Source organism: Netta rufina (assembly GCF_964035555.1).
Source record: "Netta rufina genome assembly, chromosome: 2".
Classification (NCBI taxonomy): Eukaryota; Metazoa; Chordata; class Aves; order Anseriformes; family Anatidae; genus Netta; species Netta rufina.
In genome coordinates, this window is record NC_140124.1 from 60,639,911 (window position 1) to 60,663,905 (window position 23,995).

At 40.6% G+C, this 23,995-nt stretch overlaps 1 protein-coding gene across 1 annotated transcript in view; it reads left to right on the forward strand.

The window, feature by feature from the left end:
• The window catches only part of ITGA9 (integrin subunit alpha 9), a 215,354-nt gene that overhangs the window by 147,268 nt on the left and 44,091 nt on the right, over window positions 1-23,995 (forward strand). Inside the window, exons 19-21 of the mRNA XM_084282712.1 lie at window positions 16,723-16,809; window positions 18,259-18,338; window positions 21,586-21,675. Coding sequence (XP_084138838.1) covers window positions 16,723-16,809; window positions 18,259-18,338; window positions 21,586-21,675 — 257 coding nt within the window. The remainder of the gene's footprint in view (window positions 1-16,722; window positions 16,810-18,258; window positions 18,339-21,585; window positions 21,676-23,995) is intronic.

The window sequence follows — 23,995 nt, forward strand, 5'->3', positions numbered from 1 at the left end:
TCCTCTTACCGTCTATGTCTGAATGAAGTCTTTGTTATTTTTTTCCCCCACCAACAAATTAAATCAACAAATAGAATGCAGAATCCCCAAGGTCTGTTGGAAAAACCTCTATTGGAATAAATGATTCAGAATCCATGATTTTTCAGGAATTTAGATCTTTTTTTCGCTTAGAGATAGAAGAGCCTATGCAAGCTTGTTAAATCTCATTTTCAGGAGCAGCTTAATACTTAGAAATCTGATTGAAGGGTGGTAATGTGTAAAACAACGATGTGACTCAGACCTTGCAAAACTGGATACAGCCAACTCCAGCTAGCTTTAGAAATCTGAGGTTTTTGCAGTCTTAAGCTATTTGTAGGGAAACAGTGACTTGCTGTGGAAGATCATCCAAAGCATTTCTATGGGAAGCAGTAGAAACTTCAGATTCAAACAGACAAAGCTTTTGATGATGTACTTGTTTCTTTAGGGTGATATTGAAGTAAAAACGTATTTTAGAGTACAAAAATGTGGTGTTAATTTTTGTGCGGCTTTACAGCAGCCTGTGATTAGTAAGCTGTTAACAAACGTTTGTTTTGAAGGACTTGATGGTGCTGGAATAACATACAGAAGGACCAGATACATTGAGAAGCTTTATGCTGATCTGCTTGGGCTGTGCTCTGTGTTATGTGATGAGGAAAGTGTTTGTCCTGGAAGTAGCTTGTCATGCCTCTTAGATTGACTGTTTACGTATATATACAAATAATAGTTTTAGGGAGTAGCCTGGGATGCTCTGTGAGGCTCAGATTATTAAGGGAGGTTTTGTTTGACTGCCTAGCCCTGTTCTTCCCTTGGGCCTGCAAGAGGAATGAGTTTCTAAAGGAAGAACAGCTGTGTGGATGAGTACACTTATTTGAGATGCACACTTTTTGTAGAAGCTGTAAGGCAGCCTGTGCTGTAGCAACGCCCATTGATGGTGAATGAGTACCCACCAGCTGCTGTACCACCCAAGGTGGGGCTTCACCATGGCCAGGCATGAGTGGAAGTCCTGATTTCCCTCCAGATGAGAGAGGGAAAAGGAAATCTGAAGCAATGAATTGATGAGACTTTCTCAAAGGTGTGGAGAAAGGCTCCCTGAGCTGCAGGTGGTCGCCACCTCTCTGTTTTGGCCCCATGTGGCCCATTCTTCACTGGATGAGCTGCTTCACCGCACGCATCTTTGGGAACTCTGCAGAGACAGGAGCCACTGCTATGGTCGAATCTGTGCTGGCCATTAGAGAGGTCTTCAAAAAAGGACTTTGTCTGCATCAGTTGCTGAGATGCACTTGCTGGCTACTGCAGTTTAGATGATTATCTTAATAAATTGCATTGCTGGGAGAAAGGGAAGAACTCTTTGCAAAGGATAGAGCCCTATATACAGTAATCTCCATACACGCAATCTTGGTTTTGTTTATTTACAGGCTACTCTTTCCCTACAGGAAAGATCATCACTGTATTTCTTGTGTCACAGTGTCTCTTCTTTCTCATCATTTGGTGTTAAATTCAGTGCAGAGGGCCGTGCAGACATTTGTGGTAATAAATCTATGGAGCAGAATTTGTCTCCTATGTTCTTAAGGATGGGGCTTACAATTGTCCAAACTTAGAAGACCTCTGCAAAAGATTTACGTAAGAATTGATTTCCACAGGTTTTAGTGGCAGTAATTACAGCATGAGGGTTTGGGGGTTGTTGTTTTTGTAGTAACTTGAAGTTTCGAGTTGATTGACTTTCCGGTATGGGAGGTCAGTTCTGTTCTTGTAGGAGTTTCCTTTCATCGCTTCTAAGACAGGCGGATCAAGATGGTGCCTGGAGATAACCGATACCCCAAGCCGAAAACCCACCAGAACTGTGTAAATATCTGTATGGTTAAGTTGCCGAGTCCTGTGGCAGGAAGCAGTGGTAATTGCTCTCTTTCATCTTGTTCAGATTTCTCCCCTGATCCCAATAGGATCTATAGATAAAAATGAAACCCTCTAATTATTCTCATTAAGCACAAGGCATGATTCTGCAGTCATACTTGGGGAATAGCCTTCTGAAGTTAACTGCAGTTTTATTTGTAGAAATACTTGAAAACAAACAAATCAGACAAACAGACAAAACCAGACAGCTTCACAGTATTTTACCCACAGTTAGAAAGATTAGTAAAGGTGAGAAGAATTTTAAGCTGAAAATCCAAGGAGGGGTGGTGTGAGTAAACAGGAGTTTTCCTTTAGCTTGGTACCAGTGCCATGGGATTTTCTGACTCTCCTGTAAACTCCTTGGTTGCTTCTGGTGTGAAAGGAAAGTCCTGACTTTTTTCTTTCTTTCTTCCCTTCTTTCTGTTTCCCCTCCCTCTCTTCCTTCCTCCCTTGAATTTCCTGCTCATTCTTTCCTCTTTGCCTGAAACACATGGCAAGAAAGCCCTCAGGAGGGCCTTGCTTTCTTCTGGAGAATTGGGCAAGGCAGGCTCCCTCCCCTCACCATGTCCCACCCTGAGCAGCTGACTGCTGCGGGCTCTGCCTTGGGTTCAGCCGGGATCAGTCTAAATTCCTATTAGCAGATGCAGACGTGTTCCCCTCCCCTCTGGAAGAGGCCTTAGGGCCCAAAATCTGGTGGTTTGGGGTGCCCTTTTTTTTTTTTTTTTTGTTATATATATATACACATGTATTTTAAGAGCTTGAGCTTTCTATGGCCTTTCATCAAAGCCAAAGGTTTCGAGTGAGGAAGAGGAGAGGAGGGAGAAGCATCCCAGCTGGCTTCACTGTAAGGTCTGTGAGGTGCTGGCGGTCTGGGGTGAGCAGGGGAACCCCTCTCTGGGCTGTCCCGGCAAGGCTGTGGTGGGACACAGAGCCAGGCGTGTTCCCGGGCCACAGTGTTTTTGCAGCCTGCCTTTGGGAAGAGTCCAGAAAACCTGCGCTCGATTCTTGGCTGTAACCATTTGCAGGAGAGCAGGGCAGGGATTTCCACTCGGCAAGAGGAGGAGTGTGCTGACCAGCTGCTTTGCATAGTAGAGCAGCATCTCTTCAAGTAAAACCTTACAAGGGAACTAAGACTGTGTTTTTTTTGTTTGTTTGTTTGTTTTTGTGTGTGTTTGTTTTTTTTTTTTTTTTTTTTTTTAAAAAAAAAGGAGAGAGAGAAAACACCCCACCAGCAACAAACCAACCAACCAACAACAACAAAAAATAATACACAAGCCACAACTTTTTCAATATCCCAGTGCAGGAGGTAATGAATTTTACCTTTGCATTTCATCAGTGTCCCTAGATTAGCGTTTATCATGTCATGATTTCCTTCTGTGGAAAAAGTCCTGATGTGTCTTGTGTTGGTGTTTCTGAATGTCCAAAAGCCCTATGTGTGCTTTCAAAGGCATTTCCTGGGTTTTCTGGTTTGCCTTTGGCTGTTGGTGACTGTAGACTGAGCTGAGGTTTATTAATTGCAGGAAAATATCCAGAGCCAAACTCGTTATTATTGTTATTACATTAATAGTATTGTTTACCCTTGAGAATTACCACTGGGGAAGAAGGGAAAAAAAGCTTGATATTTTTTTTTATTGCTTCTTCTTAGTCTGTTTTAACTTGTGTTGTTTTTTTTTGTTTGTTTTTTTTTTTTTTTTTTAGTAGTGAGCTTTTCCATTTGTTTTTTCATTGAACTATATGGAGACGTTGACATTTGAATTTATCTCTTGACCTTGTTCTGAATTTAAGCTTTTCATTAATAACAGTATGAGGAATATTGCAGAGGAATATGCTAATATTCAGTATAATTCACAGCTTACATATAGGAGGTTGTCTTACATGTGGGTATAAATTATCTGTGCTTTCAGAAATATCACTAGGAAATGAATGTTGATTCTTTGGTTTCTGCCATCTGATTTTTTTCTGCTTTTAATTCTGAGAAACATGTTTTGAACTTTTGTTCATTCCTATAGAATGTTACAGCCCATGGGTTATCTGTAATAATCGAAAAACAACTCTCCTCTTAATGTTGCCGTGCAGCCATGATTTAGTAGTGAGGTGTGTGCACATATGTGTATGTACATCTGCATGTGTAGTCAGGATGAAGGACAGCTCTCCCCAGACCCTTTTCTCCTCCTAACCGCTTCCCTGTCTCTGACTTTTGTCTGAGCTATTGAAGAGCATGCACTCATATGCATGAGAATGCACTGCTGTTATGAAGCTTATCTTAATATCCCTGAAAGACAAGAACATTAAATGACCTGTGTGATTAGAATTCACATTAGGAGTGGTAGTTGCTCTTTCCAATACTGAGCTGGAAAGCTCACGCAAAAGTAAATGACATTTAGAAAAATCTACTGAGAAGTCTCTGCAAATGTATGTATAACTTGCACATTGCCCATATTTGGCTCCTCAGCAATATCTGCTGATGGTAATAACCTATGGGGCACAAAATACCTGCGGTAAAGTGGCTGTGTTAGGGTCATTTGCAGTGTGTTTGCGTGTGTTATTGGTTTTGGCTCTAGGAAATAGTTTCTTTTGCTTGGCTGCAAAGACACAGTTAACTTTTTATTTCACTTTGTGCCTTGTTAATGAATGGAGTAATGTGCGTGTGTGTGTGAAAGATAGTTGGTTGAATTTGTTCAAGAAATGGTACAATATGAATACGTTAAAGTATAAATATTTCTAACAACAGTGGGTCAACAAAGGCATCCTTTATGTCCGTAATCCTTCTAGGGATGTAACGGGACATAATCCTTCTAGGGACAGTCCTTCTGCAAGCTAAGGAAGAATAGTCTAGCAGTTCTTACACAAAGAGAAGAGGTCCCCCTTGCTACCTCCTGTCCCCTTATCTCTTTGAATGTGTTCATTGGGTGGCGTTCGTGGGATTTCAGGTGTGCAGAGGATGTTTTGGTTGGGAAGAGCTCAGGATGGTTTCTGTAGACAACTTCTTCAGGTTGAACGATTGGTGTTGCCAGTTGTGTCAGTTCTTTGATCCAGGAAATAAAACAACACTTAGCTTTATTATTACCCTTCTGAAATTACCCTTAAGACTTTTTTTCTTAATGCAGCCATAAATCTGTTCCTATATATTTATAGGACAAGGAGTATAGCTATAGGAGCAGCAAATGTTTTGGGAATACGTGTAGGATCTGATCATTTTACATGTGGAGGTATCTGGCACACGCAGTGTAGCGTCTTCCTAACTTTGATACAATTATGACATGCCTTTCTGCCATTTCTCATTCTAACCGCATATGTCGGAGGAAATAAAAAAAAAAATCAGTTCATGGTCATATGAGCGGAGCCAATGAGTTAATCCCAGTTCGAAACCACTATGTGTATGCCCGTCTCCCTCAGCTGGAAAATAGCATGAGCAAAGCCATTAACAGAAAGCCTCAAATAAGGTTTGATGTTAGCTTTTTCTCTTTCAGTCTTTTTCCCCCACTGCCTGTACATACTTCTGCCGTGCTGCATGCAAAGAAGAGCACTAGCAGAGGGGCCTGTTTATTGTTTTAGCTAGCAAGTTCCAAGCAATGAATTGCTTGGAATAGAAAGAGAAACAATAATTACATGTTCCACTATAAAAAGCACTCATTATGTGAAAGGCATTTGTGTCTTAATAGAAGTTGCAAGCCTGATTCTTTAGTGAGGGTTACAAAGGACAGGTGAAAACTGGATCACCAGAATGAGTTTTGTTTGTTTTTATTAAACTTGAATTCACATAGGCTTAGATATTAATTTCTTGGTCACGATGGACATGAATTACATTATTTAGTACATAAATTAAGATCGCAAAACTGTCTTGTGTTCCAGGCTCAATGCTTCACCGATTAGCATTTTTAGCAGCTTTTAATTGTGGAGTGTCATTAGCTGTCCCTTCCTACAGGCAGGCAGCCCTGTTATCTCTGCTTTCTTTTTTTCTCTAAAGGGGGGAAGTGAAACAATGAACCAAAAAGGCTGCTTTTGAGGAACAGCTGATGGTAATACAGCATTAAATTAAGTAGTCTTGATAGAAGTAGCTTGTCATTGTTTCACATCCTTTAAAAGGAAGGAAGAACAAAAGAAAAGATTGATTTGCAAGATGGAGAAAATAAAAGGGGGTCCAAGTGCAAGTTGTGCTCTCCATGCCAGGACTTGCTTAAGATTTTTTTTTTTTATATACCGTGAAGGACAGAGGATTTTATATAAATCCTTCCTGTGAAAAAAAACACTCTTCCTTTTCTGATCGAAAATGAATGAGCTGCCACTGGGACTGATACTGATCTTACTCCAACATTTCCAGGATCGTTCTTCTGCAGAGCAGGCACATTGCACCCAAAGTCCCCCTGAGCTGAGCATTAAAAGCAAGGAGCTTTTGCAGGAAGTGGCTGGGGGAAGCTCTCAAACCCACGCATGGTCCTCCAAAGCCTCAAATCAGCAAAATGCCTGAGAAATTGCACGACAGGAGGTTTCCCCTCAACATTTCTAGTGCCTCCAGTCAAGGTAGCTGTTGGCCCCTGCAAGTCTGTCTCCTTTGCACCTTTTCAGCTCAGGTGGTTGCCCTCCCAGCAGGAACTAGGAAGTGTTAGAGCCACGTGGAGATGTGGAGGAAAGGCAGCTTGAACTTTCTGGCCCCAGGAAAACATTTGTTTTGGGTTACGTTCAGGAGTTAGAGAGGTTTTCAGGAGCCTGAGATTATCCCGACTGCACCGGCAGACCCTGTGCTGAGAAAAGAGGTGTGAGTGCCAAGTCTGAGGTAACGCATGTTCCCCAGAGCGTGGATGTAGCTACACAGGCCAGAACCCCAGCATGTGTTCTTGAACTGATGATGTCAGCAATGATGTCACTTCTAAGATGATAATTTCTGTTGGGAAGGGTGGGGGAGAGGGGAGGGAAGGGGGAAGGGTGGCCTCAGAAGTGCAAACTTTTCATTAACAGCTATATTCCAAAAAATACAAATTTGCTCTGGTGAGAAGTGTTTTCTGCCATGACTACTTTCATACCACTGTCTGTGAAAGAGTATAAAAGCAAGAATAAGGCACTTATCTCTATTACAAGCTTTTTTGAGATATAGTAAAGAGATCCCAGGGAAAGTCCAGTGTCTCCAGCTCACCTGGATGATTCCACTGTTGGCACTGGTCACCCACTGCTTTAAGTAGTTGGGGCATGACATCCTGTACATTGGGGGCATTTTTATCAGTTTATCCTGGATAACAATCTCTACATGACTTAGTCATATGTCCCATTGTGCCCAAATTTAAATGGCATTCTTTATATTACTAATAACATCCAGCTCATGCCCAAGGATGCCCCACAGGATGAGCATTGTTGTGTGGGCAGGTGGAAGCCTGACCTTTAAGCTGTTCCCACTCTGCTAGTGGAGTAAGTATAGCTGTACATTAACACATAAAAACAAAGGTCAGGAGCAGCATGGCTGAAATGTAGTCAGTCCCTCAATGAATGAGGGACAACTGACCTACTAGCTGTAGGGGGGCAGTGGCTCTTGGTGATGTTCCCTGGCTTGTTTTTTTCTTTATGTTGATTTACTAAGATCAACAGCACTCATTCAAAGTTTTTTTTTTTTTTTTTTTTTTTTTTTAAAAAAAAAGATCGCAAAACTGTCTTGTGTTCCAGTCTTGTTCCAGATCACACAACTGTCTTGTGTGTTTGTTTTTTTTTTTTTTAAAAAAAAAAAAAGAGAGGGGTTTAGCTTTTGTAGTACACTGGAAGCTGATGCAAGTCCAGTTGGTCTGTTGACAATGGGAATTTGTGTGCTGGCAAAGGAGATGAAACTTCTTGGAGTAGCACCAAAACTCCCTTCCTCCTTACAATTTCACCAGCTGCCCTGTAGGTCCCTTAAAAGGTAGGAGTTGCAAAACTACAACTGTTTTTATTGACCTGTTCAAAAATGTGTTTGGGGACTTAATGACCTACATAAGCCGAGTGACCGATTTCTGGTGCTACTTAGGTTTCTGAGGTGATGTGCTTTAAAAATCTGCTGTGCTAGCTTTTTCTCAGTTAAGATAAATGTTAGGAGAGAAAGAGAAAAATAAGAATGCTGAAAATATCCAGCAAATAGAAAAGCTTTTGTTTTTTTCTCCCTCCTTTCTCAAAGATTTGCTGCGTCGGTTGGGATTGGTGATCTCATGCTCTATAAATAAGTTTTGTCAAGGGTGGAGAGGGAAGAGGAGGGAGGCTCTAATTAATTACATAGAAATAGTTGTTTTCACAAAATAAGCATCAAATCCAAGATGTTTGAAGCCAGGCTTGCTGGGCTTGGGGGTGGGGTGTGCCTACAGCATTTACTAATGAGATCATGGAATAGGACGGGAAATCTCTCTCTGATGCCAAATAATTTTGTTGTTTCATGAAGAGAACTAGGAAAAAGAGGTTCCCCATCACCTTTCAAGCTTATTTTGATAATGAATTAAAGGATCGATTCATTATCAAAATTACAAGACCAGCCACCCTGGTTCCCCAAATCTTTGTGTGTGTGTTTTCGGTTGCGTGTGTGTCAGTGTACTTGGGGTATGCGGTTTTGCTTGTTCATGTGAGTGGTGGCATGGACAATGCTCTTTGCCAATGAAACAGCAATTTGTGGAGCTGCAGAATTTATGTATGATACCTCACGTTTGCCAGCTTAGTTTGTTGGGATAATATCCCAACGCTCAAAAATGAAGGAAAAGTTTTAGTCCCTGTGATGCCTTTTGAAACAGACCCCTGCAGAACACGTGGTATTTTTATTCCATCATGTAATTTGATTGGATATCCAATATTTTTCAATCATTATATTCAGAAGACTAAATAAATGTTGTCATAAGGCTAACATCTAGGTGAGCAAGTCCCTACTGAATCTAATTCCTTCTCTATAATACTTTTCCTGGTAGGTACTGACTCTAGAATATCTTTCACATGATAGTTGCCATTGCTGCTGATTTATCACTGAATTGCCCTTCACATTATTCACATTGTTGCTTGCATTCCACCAATGTTTGGAAAACACAGCAGGAGAAACCTGTGAAGCTGGGGCTACAGAGCTGTTATGATGCAGGAATAAAACCCATCTTAAAACAAAATTCATGATGGAAATAAATTACTTTCTGTGTTTCCTTGTCACCCAATTTGTGTTGGCAAGTGGAGAAATGTACCCAAGAGTTTCTGATCATGAGATTCAGAAGTTTGAAGTTGCTACATTTACCACATGTCAAGAAATTGAATAAAACTCATGAGACTTTTGTTCTGAGAGTAAAACTCACTGAAACGTACGTGAGGATTTTTCCTAGATCTTCAATGGCTTTTAAAGTGATGTTCACCTGTGCTGAACCACTGCAGTCCACCTTCAAAGCTGCTGTCAGCAATAGGGTCTTTCCAGGTCACAGACATGCTTGGAGCTCACAAAAAGTCCTATGGCCTTCCCAGCTGGAAAAGAGAGAACCAAACTCTCAAAACACTAGCCTCAGTCTGTGAGGTCCTGAGATTTTTAAATGTCACCGTTTCAGTCATGACAGATGCCTTCTACTTGAATTATTGTGTAGCACCTGGAAGAGTTCTCCGTTTACAATACCACTGATCCTCTTTGTGTTCCTGCAGTTTTAAAATACCCAGCAAAGCACCATTTTGGAGGAAAGCATGGTATCTATGGAATTGTATTAGAAAATCCATCCTGTTATTTGCACAAGAAAGGACCTGCAAGATGAAATTACTTGAGCTGCACTTGCTTACAGTCATAGGGAAACTCAACCTGGGCCATCATTTGTATTGAAAAAACCCCCAAGCTTTCAGGAGCTGAGGCTTTCCTAATTGCTCTGTACGTGTGGGTAACTGTGACCCACATTCTTTGGTGACCTTTGTTGCTGCGGAAGGAGAGTAAATCAGTATACTCAGGTAGCTATTGAATGAATTTACTAATCTTCATGTCCTTGAAGCCTCAGTAAAGGTATTAAGAGGATTGTGAGGCAGGGAGAGCGAAGGGTAGGATCAAAATAAAAATTATTCTCAAAACCCTAGGAAAACCTGCAGTGGGGGGAAGTTACTGAAGTACAGCTGAAGGGCTTACACCAAGATTATGAACAGTAATTTGAAGAAGCCATCCCAAACATCATCAAAGAAGTGGTCGTTTATTTTAGGTTCCTGACCTGAAAGCTGTTGGTGCTACCCAAGGTTGCTAGCTTAGTGCACAGAAGGAGGTTCCAACTGTGAACATACACATGTTCAGTGATATCTCCCCAAAGTGAGAAGCTCTCAAAATGCAGTTCATGTTTATATAATTGTCCTTTTGGGAACAAAGCATCCAGATGTTTGTCTAATCTCTAATTTGGGAAAGTGTCCTTGTTCATCAAAAATTCCAATTTGTAAATTGAAATTGCTGAGATACAAATATGTGCTTTAAGACAGAGGCCATAATGAATATAGGAAAAAAAAATGTAGAAATTTAGCTAAATTATTTAACTGAACTCTATTTTTCCTAGTGTCTGATAAAAGCCTCTACCTTTGGTGTGCAGGTCAGATACACTAAATCTCCAAATAACTAGTGGGGAGAGTTAATTGTGAAGTCTATATATTGGAGAGTCTGTACTGCGTAGACTTAAAGTATCTAACTTTGGAGATTTAACACAGCAGGAAGTAGACGGTGCAAATAGCCCTCCTTAGTGCACTTGTAGGACCTCTCAGGTGAGGGTAGGTGGTGCCCTGTGGTGTCCAGTTTGGTGTTTCTCAGACAGACAGGTGTTATAGAGCAGGAAAAGCAGTAAGAACCAAGAGCATGTTCTCTGGCAACAAGTGCAGGGTTTCTCAGTATTTGCTCTTGGCACTTTTCTTTTTTACCCATTGGAAAACCTGCAGTAGGATGAAAAAAACTAACAAGTAAAAGAAATTCTCAACATCTTCAAAACAGGGGTGTTCTGCCAACATGTTATCAAGGCTTCCAGGACATTTTCTTCTCTGTTCCAGAGCGTATGTGCTAGCAGCCAGGATTTGCAGGGGGGAGACATTTTATCATCTAAACAACAAAAAAAGCCTTAATTTGAATATAACCAAGGAAAGAGAGAAGTAATCTGTTCTTAGATGTAATATCTAGTAAGTCTGATGTTTTGTTCTGTTTTGTTTTTCTGCTAAAAAATATACAGTTTATCCTAACAATTCTGTAACAAAAATATTTTCAGTGCCTTTTATTAGTGATTTTAATCCATTCAAAAACAACCGTGAATCAGAAGACTGTTCAACAGGATTAGGTCATCTCTGGCACAGATAACCAACAGTATTCAGAGCAGTACCCAACTCACCATCAGTGCAGGAATTAATATAACTTTCTCTTGACTGTCTGGTATGATTTTATTAAAAAAAAAAAAAAAAAAAAAGTTGTATCCATGACATAATTTTGCTAAATTCTACAAGTTGAGTACTGTTCTAGTGCAGCTTCATGCTGACACTGAAGATGCACTATCTAGTAGTAGCTCATATGCTTAAAAACCAGAGATCCGACAGAGAATAAATGGGTGTTAGGATGGTTGAATTCACACCTTTCCTGTGAGAGCACTGGTGAGTGCAAATTACAGCACAAGTGGCCTATACTTTTACATTTGTTTGCTTTTGCTGATAGTCATAATTTGGTAGAAGAGTTGTCAAATAGATAAGAGCCTGGTAGCAGATGGTGTTGAAGGGGAGCTAATGGGCTAAGGAAGATTACATGAGGGCTTGCTTGAGGTATCAGGCTTGCAACCAGTCATGGGTGGGGATGAGCAGTGGGAGCAGGTCAAAGCAGCGTGCTGATGACTCCAGGTAGGGGGTGACCTCAGTTCAGAGGAGGATGGTTCTGACTTTGGGGAAGAAAAGAATAACCCTAAGGATGGGAAAAATAAAACCAGAATAATGTGATTATAGGAATTGCCAGGTCAGGCTGAGGGAAGCAGAAAATTTTTTCCTCTGAGGTTGAAGCTTTTTGTTTCGACATGAATGAGGCAGAGGAGGTTCAGGTTGTATCAGCTGATGACTAAGTCACCACATACCAGCTATGCGAGATTCATATGGGAAAAATGCATTTGTGATTTGATTTTAAAACTGCTAGTTGAGTTGAAGCTCAGGAAGTTTCAGTGCCCTTGTGCCACTTCATGTATGGTGTTTGTTTCTGGTCATTGGCATTCAGGAATGGGGAGCACAAGGAGCAATGTCCTGTGTTGGTATGTCAGCATGAAGACTCTTCCCAGAGGCAAGCCTCTAACCTGTCACTGTGTTTTATCCAGAGCCAGGCAGCCTATTTTGCTTCCTTTTATTGTTTTCATAAGACATTCTCTTTTTCTTTTCCTTAAGTCTTAGATTTGGCAGTTAACCAAGTTGAAAATGACCCTTTGAGGTCAAAGTAAACAATATTTAAGAAATCTTACTTAAAAAAAAAAAAAAGTCTCTTTCAGGAGGACTGGGGACAAAGAGCAGCTGTCTTTGCACAGTGCTTGGGTCTCATAAGTGGTCTTCTTCAGGATCATACCTAAAATACTCTGGTCTTGTGCTCCAGCTGGCACTGGTCCCATCTTTGTATCCTGAGAACATTACGCCCATCAAACATCAAGGGAAGACAATCTTTCTAAATGCTAAGATGCATGCAGTCAAAGGCTTACTTAGTACAACCTGTTCTAGTACTGACAAGCTATTTTCTTAGTGATGATCTATCTTATGTGGCCTGGAAAATGTAAGGTTCTCTTGCAGTCCAGTTACGATCTCTGTGACAGGGAAAGAGCAAAATTTTGGGTTGTTCCATGTGTTATATCCTTAGATAATCAGCAAGGTGAAGCCAGCAAAAAGGGTATTGCTCTTGAGTTATTATATTGTAGGATAATGATCCTAGCATCCCATCTGTGTGGTTAAAGTGCTTTATTCATGTTGGAATGCTTTCTAGGCCAAGCTGAATGTTTTGTTTGCCTGTTTCAAGCAGATTATTCTGTGAGCCTCTTGCTTTCTTTTGGTTATATAGCTGAGCTATTCGGGGCAGTAAGGACTCTACTGCACTTAGCGTGTGGGTTAGGGACAAAGCACGAGGAGACATTACTCCTAAGCACTCCTGAGCACTTGTCAGCCAGTAGTCAGATGTACTCCGAGCCTCCACGTTCAACAACAGACTGCTTCTGTGGAGACAGGTACTGGCCAGAGATGCCACTGGAGAAGAAAGCTGCTGTCTCCCGGTGCAGGCTGCATGGTACGCCAGATGAATATTTGAAGCAACAAGAGGTGGATCTGACTCAGGAAGAACACAAGAGTTACTGAAATTTCTTCTCCTTTAAGTCTTAAATTTAACAAATAGCAACATTTCCAGGCTGCTGTTTCTCCCATACAATGTTAATATGATCATTACCAGCTTCCTGCACTACTTTTTTGAAAACTACATATCATATTTACGCTTTAAAACAAACACCCCACAAGTAAGGCCATTTTGTTACATCTCTAATCATACCCTGGTTACATACCTCAAGGAATGTATTTGAGAGGATTATGCTTTAAAATTTAGGTTGAATTATTTTTCCCCATGTGCCCCTTATGATGGAGTTAAAACTTGACTATTTCATTGCTCTTGCCATAATTATCAAGAACTTTTCTTTCTGCGATAAAAGACTTGGAGAAACAGACTGTGAGCCAGCCTGAGCTTCATGTTTCTCACACCCGGGTCTTTATTTGTTATGCAGTAATAGTACAGCTATTTGGCTAATTAGCTCACTCTTTATCTGATCTTCTCCTTAAAATATGAAAAACTGTGAAATGTTTCAGAAAGAAAACAAAGTTGTCTAGATAAAACTTCACACTCTGTAACTGGAAGGGAAGCTTCCCTTTGGCTATGTTTTCTAAGCAAGCTGGAAATTCTGCTAGGGAAACTCACGCAATAAACTGCGTTCTCAGCTAGGCTGTATTGTCATAGAGAAGCACTGTGCACTTAAAGTGTTACCTCACATCATTGAGAAGTGGCACCAAAATTTCTGGAAGCCCAGAAATCCCCTGCCGCTGTTCCCTATTTTTTATTAAGGCACCAAAAATCTATCAGCTTTCTGAAAACTGAACTTAATGCTTGCTGTGTGTCCACACATTACAGAGCTGAACACCATAGGAAATCCCATAAAAACAGTTTTTTCCCTCTCCAGAACAGTATGCAGCAAATAAGCCTGAAGCCAGACAGTAAGTGATGAAGGAAAAGCAAATAGTTTACCCATTATCAGAGCTTCTTAATACTAATCACAGATCAATGAGTCCATAGAAAAGGTTTGTAGGTACTCTGGGATTTAGAAACATGCAGAAGGCTGAACCAGTCTGGTACAGGCAAACTTACTTCTGTTATTTCCTAGCATTGAACAGTTTGAATTTGCAGCATTAATAATGTCCTATTAATGTTAATCATTAAACTGGTTGGTATGCTAATGAAGCCAGAAGGTCTTTCAGGTCAATATCAATACATCTGTCAAGCTGTTGCGAGCAGTAACAGCAAAACCAGCCACAATGCAGTGTTCCCTGATGCTTCCTTAGCAGGCCCTTCTAAACAACTGGCATGTGCCTGCCTGTTGTCTGAACTGCAAAGGCAGGCAGCCACCAATTTGCAAAATGAAGAAGAATTGCACTTCTTCCATTATCAAGATGAGTGTTCTTTCTGTTACTGTGTTTTTGACATCTCTGAAGTGATACGGGCTTGGGGAGGGGAGACAACCTCTTGGGTCTGTCTGGTCACTGTCACCACCAGACAGCTATGTAAATAGAAACCCTTCTTGAATGAGCAGAGACAGGGAGATGATGAAAGAGAGTTCATAGGTTGCCACAGTTAGACAGCAAGGGACATCAGAACAACACAGAAATGAGAATGTTCCCAGAGGAAACAGCTGTGAAAATTTTCATTTGGTTATGCAGCTGCTCAGTTTGTGTTCACTTGATCACTTGAATAAAGCTGGAGAACCTCCTGTGTAGCTCAGAGGAAGAGGCAAGTGAAGGAGATGCTGCGCCCATGAAGTGCTTTCTTTGCTCTTATGTGTTAAATGGAGGAGAAAATCTGACACAGAATATGAGGATGGCAGCTTTATACAACTGAATCTAGATAATTTGATTTGCTGGGCAGTGCCAACTTTTGTTATTTTGCAAATAAAGTCTACTAAAGATTGCAACAAAACAAATCCATAAAGAAAATGTACATGGAGGACACTACTCTGGCTGTTGAGTAGTGCTGGAGTAATTTCATGCCATCAGGCATCTCAAAGCATACATGGATTTTCTCCTTATATTACTTTCTTTACATGTGAGACCAGTGAAATACTGAGAGAAGAAAGCATGAGGGACATACATTTCTATAAATGTGTGCCATGATTTGAACCGTGATGTTAAAGGAGATTTTGTCCTTCAGATATTGCAGAAAGCAGTTGAAAGATCAAGACTGCAGTTAGGAAAGAAGTAACATCTGTAGAACACTAAAGCCATGCTCCTATCAGAATGTGAAAGCCAGAGAAGCATTTCCTGGAGATGCTTAGTCTGAGTCCATGGTTCACGAAGCCACTTTAGCACATACTTGTTCTAGATGTGAATGGTACTCATGCAAATACCTAAGTTGAAGTATGTTTAAAGCAGAACTCATAAACAATTTGGGAGATGTGCATAAGGAGGCAGACCCTGGGCTTTGCAAACTACTCTGGGTACTTAAAATAGGTCAAATAAACCGTATCTCCTGTACCTCTGAGATTCCCAGCAACATGTCTAGAATATAGGTAATTTCTAGATTCAAATAGCTAAATTCGGGCATTTGTATTGTAGCTGCATACTTCAGTACCACAGTGGTGATCTAGACAATACCAGGGCCTTGATAACTATTCAGTTTAGTCTGGAATAAGCACCTACATTTGGCCTGGCAAACAGTTTTCTGGCTCCATCGACTATGAAGGGAGCATCTAAGTTACATAGCAGGCACCTAAAAGTGCACATCAGACTGTGGAACTGAATCCTACCCCTAAAGTTTTATGTGATGAACTTATTCAGAGTGACATAACACACAACTGTTCTGTGATAACCTGGAGATGAGACCATGCTAACCTGGAGCCAGACATTATTTTTATGGAACAGTGAAACACTTTCTATTCAATAGAAGCACTTCCCTTGGTTTAATGGAGTCACCAATCAAGCAGGATAGGGCTTCTCTAACGTTTTCCTTTGTATTATGGACAGTGTTCATAGTCTTTCATTTCTTATCTTGAGGAGAGGCACATCTCCCTAATTTATTTATGCCACTGTTGTATCATTAAAGAAGGTTGGTACCCATATCATTGCAGCTCATCCTGTGAACCAAAGAGAACAGGGCGGTGAATAATACTAGGACCAGATGAAGTTTTCTCCAGCATCTGTGCCTGTCCTGATTTAGTCACTGTCACCCAATACAATTCTGTCTTCATAATACTGGGAAAACTGATGTGGAGAACCTGTATTCTGGAATATTTGAAAGCTCTTTTAAAAACCAATGGGAATAACTGATGGTCTGAGTTATCCAAGAACTTTGGGCTGGTCCCCTGATTCCATTGTGTTTAGTCGTGCCATATTTCCCCGTGGTCTGGCTCTCAGAGCAACATTCAGATGGTTGTCCACGTCTCAGTGCTGATCTTACTGAGGTGGAGTCAGGAAGTGCCTCATTGCGCCTTTCCTTATTCAAGGAGTATTAGATTTCTGGGAATAACAGTGCTACGATGGGAAATGTTTTGTTTTATAAGATCATTTCATCTCAATGATATTTATTGGTAATCCTTCTCTTATTCACCTCAAATCCATCATCTCAAGGTCTTTTTTATTTTCTTACAGGAGGAGCTGGGCATTGCCTGTGAGTTGTTGGAATCAGACTTCCTCAAGTGCAGTGTGGGATTTCCTTTCATGAGATCGAAATCTAGGGTAATGTTGTGATATTTTCATCTGCTGAGTGATGGTTTCCTCCTCTGTTTGTCTCCAAGGAGTAGTGGGAAGGACAATTTCTTTGTTAAACGTGTGTGGCTGATACTTTCTGTAGTGTTCTAACCCAGATACTGAAGCCTTTCATTGTTGTGGGAAGGCAGATGTACTTTCCCATCAGATACATCCAATGGTAATACCCTGTGCATTGCAATTGAATGCTCTTCAGAAATGATGCAAGAGCTGTAGCTACCAAAAGCTTAAAATTTTCCTCTGCGGAAAAATAGGGAAGGATTCTGACTTACTTGTACTGCCTTACTCAGTTTTTATGTTTGCCTACTTTCACTTGGTGCAACTGCGTTCATATGAATGACATTGAAAATGCTGCAATAACTTTTTCATATTATGTTTTCCTGGTAGCTTTTTTTGTTTGTTTGTTCTGTTTTCTTGGAAGATTAGTAGAAGATGAACTAGTAGAAGATAGTAGAGGATGAACTATTTTGTAGTATTTACAAACCCAGCTACGTTCTTTCTGTCCCTAAAAAAAGCTGTACACCTGACTAACTCAGGAAGGTGAGAAGAGGAATAACTTCAGAATGACCAAACAAAATCAATGTAAAATTTTTCATAAAATTTAAATTTCAAAAATTACTCCTTTCTATTTGAATTGACATAGCATTTGACCTTATATGGAATTTTCTGTTACTGATCATTTATTTCTTAGAAGATAGTCTTTTGAAACATTTAAAAAGATTTAAAATACAGTGGAAAAAATACAGCAGCAAAATATTACCTGGAATGTAAGGATTTCAGTGTTTTGTTTCAGAATAACATAGTTGGGTTACCTCCATTTTTTTCAGTAAGCCATTGAAATTAGCATGAATTCGGAAATTTTCACTTGGGTTTTAGAGGTACATAAATATTTGATGCAACAGCTTTTTTAATGTAGTGCTACAGTGATCATCAAGGTAGGTTCTCTATTCAAAATTGGCACCTGATTTTACCCAGTTTGATTATTGGCCTGAATGGTGCTTTGACTAGTGCTGGTTGTTCTGGGTGTCAGTGCATGCCTATGACATGATCTTTATTCCCTGAAAATATCACTTCACCGGCAACTACTGTACACATTGGTGCTGAGGTAGGATTGGATAATGATCCCTTTAAACTAGAAGACACTTCCACTGGCAGATAATCTACTCCAAAAGTATCATTGAATGGCAGTTCTAATAAAGGCCTTTTCACAATGAAAGAAAAATTGGATTCTGTAGTATTTGAACAGATGAGCAATTCCTTAGATTTAAAAGCTACTCTACGGTAGAGGAGGCTCTATTAAATGTATGAAAGTGTGCTACATCTGCACAGCTAGACCAGTAAAATATGTTTGAAGTTTCAGAATAAGTATGTTTTGAAACAAAGTACAGTGTTTCTAAATACCATTTTTTCTTTGTGCAGTACGAGTTCAGTGTGATCTTTGACACAAGTCATTTGTCTGGGCAAGAAGAAACACTTACCTTCCTTGTCACTGCCCAAAGGTAAGAGAACCTTTGTACGTCCTGATGACTTGTATATTCTTCCTTGCATGATGTGTGCATTGCATTTGTTTGGCAATCGTCTGATAGCGGTGACATGATATGATAGCACATTTATGGACAGTAAACGAGGTTAGATGGCTGAAGCTAAATGTGTGTATTTTGATAATACAGAGGAACCATGTGACTTACCTTCCTGAAAAATGAGGTGGGATTGTGTGTAGGGTTTGCTTGCCAGGGAGCTGTGATTCTGAAGGAGCATTTTGTGTTCTCTCAGTTGGAAGGCCCTTGTTTTTCTGTGCCCATCCCTTTGGGCTGTATATCAAGCTCAGTTCAGCTGTGCTTGACGATCAGAACCAGGCAGATCCACTTGTTCCAGCATTTGAATGAAATAAGCATGCTTGGATGCAAACCAGAAAAGAAAAATGCTTTCATCAGATGGTCAGGGATCTTACTGACAGTTTCCAAAGTTGATGTCTATTTTTTCCCCTCTCTGGATCTTTAGGAAGGTATGCCAGACCGCATGAAACAGCTGAATGGGGTACTGTCCCGGAGGTATTTGCAGCAGGCATTACGGTAGTGTGGTGCCAAATATTAGCCAGTAACCTTAAGATATATGCATAGGAACTTCATCTTGGGCAAAATAAAAGATGTTACAAGTGCTCTGTGCCACAAAGAAGCGGACACCAGGGATGGTTCTGTCTCAGGCAGTGTCTGGGTGTTTATGGAAACCAACTGTACCATAGCTTCATTAACCTGGGCCATAAACTGCCACTCTGAGGTGCTGAGTGTGGGACTGGTTGCTGCTTCCACTTACTGTGTGAACAGGCCGGCTTCATATCCTGCCACATCAAAGTCAGTATCTCCAGTGTGAACTCTCCTCCCCACTTTGATGATGCTTCAGAGGCCAGCTGGAGATGAGAGAGGAGATGTAGCAGTTGCTGAGTGAGTGCTCTTGTAGGGCAGCATCCTCCCCCTCCTGTAACAGCTGCCGGCAGGGAAAAAGATCTTGCAGCATGTGGTGCCATCAGGAAACGCTGACAGTGAGACCTCACATCAGATGGGCAAGACCACGTCTTGCACGTTTAGACCGGTTTTATTCTCTGCGAAGAGAAGTTGATCGTGTGTTCAGATGACCCCGTAATACCTCTAGGTCAGGCAGATGTATTGGGATCTGCCATGTAAATGCCAGCCATTGCAAGGATAGGTCAGGAGTGCTTTACATTTGCCCAGCCAGCATTTTCCAGGCTGTACCTCTCCTTTCCGTGCCGTGGATAGCACAGGGCTTTCCTCAGTAACCTCACTCCTCAAGATTTCTGTGCACTACCAGTGAAAAGGGTTAGTTGCTGCTTTTAGATGGAACAAATAAATATATAGTAGTTTGTACACATAGTGCAAATTATCAGAGGGATTAAAAGACTATTTTTCCTTTCAGAAGGATGGGCTGGAGGACAGTTGTGTTGTTCAGGATTCAGCTGAACCTCCAGCAACAGTGCAGTTCCCATTGCTGAATTACCCTCGTTTTCTCCATGACTTTGGCAAATTGCTCAATTCCCTTACTGTCAAATGAGAGTAATAAAATGTTTCTACCACAAAAGTTGTTGGGCTTTAACAGGGTGCCCTGGGGTAAGGTCAGTGATAAGGAAATGGACAGGGAAATGTCTGTGTTGTACTGTGGTTAGACTGCAACGAGTGGGGACATTGTTCCCACACAAAACTGGAGCTAGTCCTGCAGAAATGTCTGGCATGGAAAAGCTGTTAGCTATACCACGCTGTCACTGGAAACTAAGTATTACCCTTCAAGTGGCCACTTAACCTGTCCCTTGTAGCTGCAAATTTGGCAGTAGCATCTGTAACAAGAGACTGGTTCTGTAGTGGGGGAGAGAGATCAAAGACTCAACACTACACTAGGTCTTCATTTTTATTTTTGTTTATTTTAAACGTAACTCTTCTGTTGCTTCCTAGAGTAAACTATTTTGCTGGAGCTAAATTCACCAAGCTATGTTTTCATTTTTTTTACAGTAACTGCTTCTTTTTAAACAGATAAACACATACATATGAACCCTATACTAAATTTTACTTGCTTATTCTGCTTCTCAGCATAATATCTTGGTATTTGAGATGAGAAATGTCTCCATTTTGGCCTATTCAGAAGAAAAGCTTTTGTTGAGCCATAGCTTTGTTTAGCCAGTATAGCAATGTGTCATTCTCAGAAGGCTGAGCTGTATCTACATATATATGTAGCCAACAGGCTCTGTTTTCATAACCTGATTGAGCAACTCATCATATGCGTGGTATCATTTGGGATGTTACTACCTACTGTTGCCTCAGTGGTAATGTTCTGAAGTAAAGTGGATCATATCTTTTAACAGGTAGACTTGTGAGTAAATCTGATAAGCAGCAAGGCAAAAGCAATCAGAGTCACTGCTGAAGGAACAGGAAATATATGCAATATATTCTTCTTTTAAGCTGTCACCCACCAAGCAGACTCACCACCAGAATTAGAATATTTACAAGTTTGCCTGTTGGTCATGCAATTCAGGAACCTTTTCTGGACTTAATACACAAGTATTCACACTGAAATAAACCAACTTAAATGAGAGATGACTGCTCACTTTTCTCTTCCCTTCTTCTGCTTTTGACCAGTGGTGGCAACTGGCTTTGAAGACACAAAGTAGAACTTCTTTCATTTTGACAATTAAAACACGCAGAGGGAGCAGAACAGCTGAGAGTTTGCGGCCAGTTCAGTATGAGGGTCTACATGCAAAGTTGCTCATAGCAGTACCGAGACAATGCTGTGAAATAATGCAGCTACAGTAAAAGGGCAGCTTCATTTACTGTCAAGAACCTCTGTGAAGTGTATGTATCCCTCCCAAACTGATGTGCAGTCAGGCTGGGATAAAAATCAACCATTTGAGTTGCTTTTGAAATATCCTTGTTTCTCTCCACTATGCATGATCACTGCTGTAGTTCTGCACTTTTGAACTGAGAACTTTGCTCAAAGATAGATTTATCAGCATAAGTCTGCTTATGCCCCAGCCACAGAGGAAGAGCTGCAAAGCATGCTTTGTATGTGTGCCCCCTCCAAAGAGGGATGAACAGAAGTAGCAATCTTTAAGAGGCTTCTTAATGAGAGGCAACATCACTGAGAGAGGCTCAGAGTACAAAGCAGAGAGATGGTAGCTGTGTAACTGTGGTATATTGTAAAGGCTGTGGTTTTACAGTGTGTTTATTTTTCTTTGTGGCACAGTGGAAACCTAGAACACACAGAGTTTCTGCATGATAATACTCTAACCTTGTCAGTGCCCCTGATGCATGAAGTGGACTCATCTATCAATGGGTAAGTACTAGTCATCAAATGAAAACAAAATAATATCAGTCCTAACAATAACATCTCAGTCTCTCTGAGTGAAAAACTGAATTTTTCTCTTTGTTTACATGTAGTGAGACTGTTGCTTTTTCCTTGTTTCCCAGAGTCTGGAAATAAGGACAACCTCATTCATTATCTGGGAATTTTATTTGTCATTCCTTTCATTCCAGCACTGTACCTCTTTCTCACTCCGTTCTAGCTAGCACTGATTAGTTGTCATCTCATTTATAATAGGTATTTTAGTGACTATATTTAAATTCACGTGGTTTTGTGGATATGATGGACCTTAAAATAAAATAAAAATAGAAAAAGCAAATTGCCTCTTGTTCCTTAGGGCATGCCTTTAAAGATATGGTTGAGAATCACCAGGCCAAAGGTTAGGGTCAAATGTTCTGGGATTGTAAGCATCTTGGTGGAGTCTAGCTGTTTGCCTTTCTGTTTAATTTCACAATCAGAATTTGCTTCTGCTTCTGTCTCCTTTCCCACTCTCTCTGCTTCCTATTCTGCAAAGCGTCTGAATACCAGCCGAGGAACATCACTCACCCTTTGACTGAAATACTTATATAGCACATGCCCAGTCCCTGGGAGAGGACACTGGTTAACAGAGACAGAGGAAAGAAGGTTACCTGCACTGGCATGTGATTTGGCTGAAAGGCTGGGTGTACTCAAATTCATGGCCAGGTCTAGGTTTTACCATATAAAGATGATTTCCCCTCATATTGCATAGCAATAAAATCCTTAATTTACTGCCACAGAAGTCAGAATGTGTGGAAGATATGTCTGAGCTTGCTCAGAGAAATGAAGAGTACTGTCAGATATCACAAGACGATTAGCAAGGACAAAAATCTTCTATATACTGAGAACACAGTCCTAGCAGCATGCTCTGAAAGTTTTTGAATGCTTTCACACTTACGGATTGTGTAGAAATTTAACTCTGTATCCTTTGCTTCTTGATGCTTTGACACGGATTTTATACAGCTTTACAGATATGAAAGAAATAATGTGTCTTTAGATCTCTGCTCCCCACTTACAGAATACTGCAGGTGGAAAACACTGATACAGATTGGGCTTCTTTCTTTCTCTTCAGAATATACCTCTTAAAACCACAAGGTCTCTGAAGTTGTCAGCCCCACCCAACTGGCTATGTGGATTATTTTCTGCTTTCCCATAGACAAAGCTTAGTTGATTCAAGTTCATGGAAATGTCCAACTACTGGGGAAAAGTTTGGTTTGTTGGAGGGTACAGCATTCCCAGGAAATACTAGGTAATACTAGTAATACTCTTTTTCAGACAGTATGTTTTTAAAGCTTAATTTTATTAGCTATCCTGCATTTGAGGCTGCAAGAGCAACCTTCATCCCTGGTCATAAATAGCCCTGAAGGGCTTGTCCCACATTTGGGAGAAGCCTTCTGGCACAACACTGTAGATGGGAGGAGTAAAATTTGTCTCCTGCTGCTTGCCCTAGCAATCCCTGGCACAGGAGGCAGGTCAGGAGACCAGAAAAAAAAGGAAATGTAACTAAACAGGCTTAAAATCCTATCTCAAAATAGTCTGATCAAAAGGACAGCCAAGGAACAAAGCAGAGTTTAGGCAAACCCTGGCTGAGGTCTATCTGAAATTACACCAGGACCCTTTCCAGCCAGTGGAGCAGCCTAAGAGTAGGAGGAGGCACAAAGGATGCTTAAAGCACTCCTGGTCCTCCTCTCTAGGATTTCACAGTACACTGTGGTGCTTCCAAGTCTTTTTTGATAAAACCCTACTGTATTTTATGTTGTAATAAGGTGGTAAGAGTAGTTGAGGGAACTTGGCCTTTGCCACTGCAGCTCTAAGCAAGTCATATCCCCTCTGTTCTTCCCTTTAACCATCTGCAACTCATAAAGGTAATGATAGCTAATGAGGGGTTTATTCATGAAATGCTCTTTTAACAGTAGATAAAAATGAAATGTTAGTTTAATGAATATGTAACTGAAAGTAATCCTGTTAGTAACTGCTTCAGACTAACTTGGTAGTGCAATGACTTCCTGTGTTACACAAGCTAAAGAACTTGCATAAATTATTATTGGCAGAGCCCATGGGCCCTGAGAAGAGGTTTTGTGATAGGAAAAGATAAAAAGAGAGATGTAATCAAAAGAAATCTGTTTCAGTTGGTGCTGGGATATTAAGCCTGGTCAGCTGAGATGCTGTTTATGTAGTCTAGTATTGTCAACAGGAAATCAAATCACAAATAATAGATTAATGTAAAATGGTTCCATAGAATTTCCCATGGCCAGAAAGCAAGAGATGAGATTCA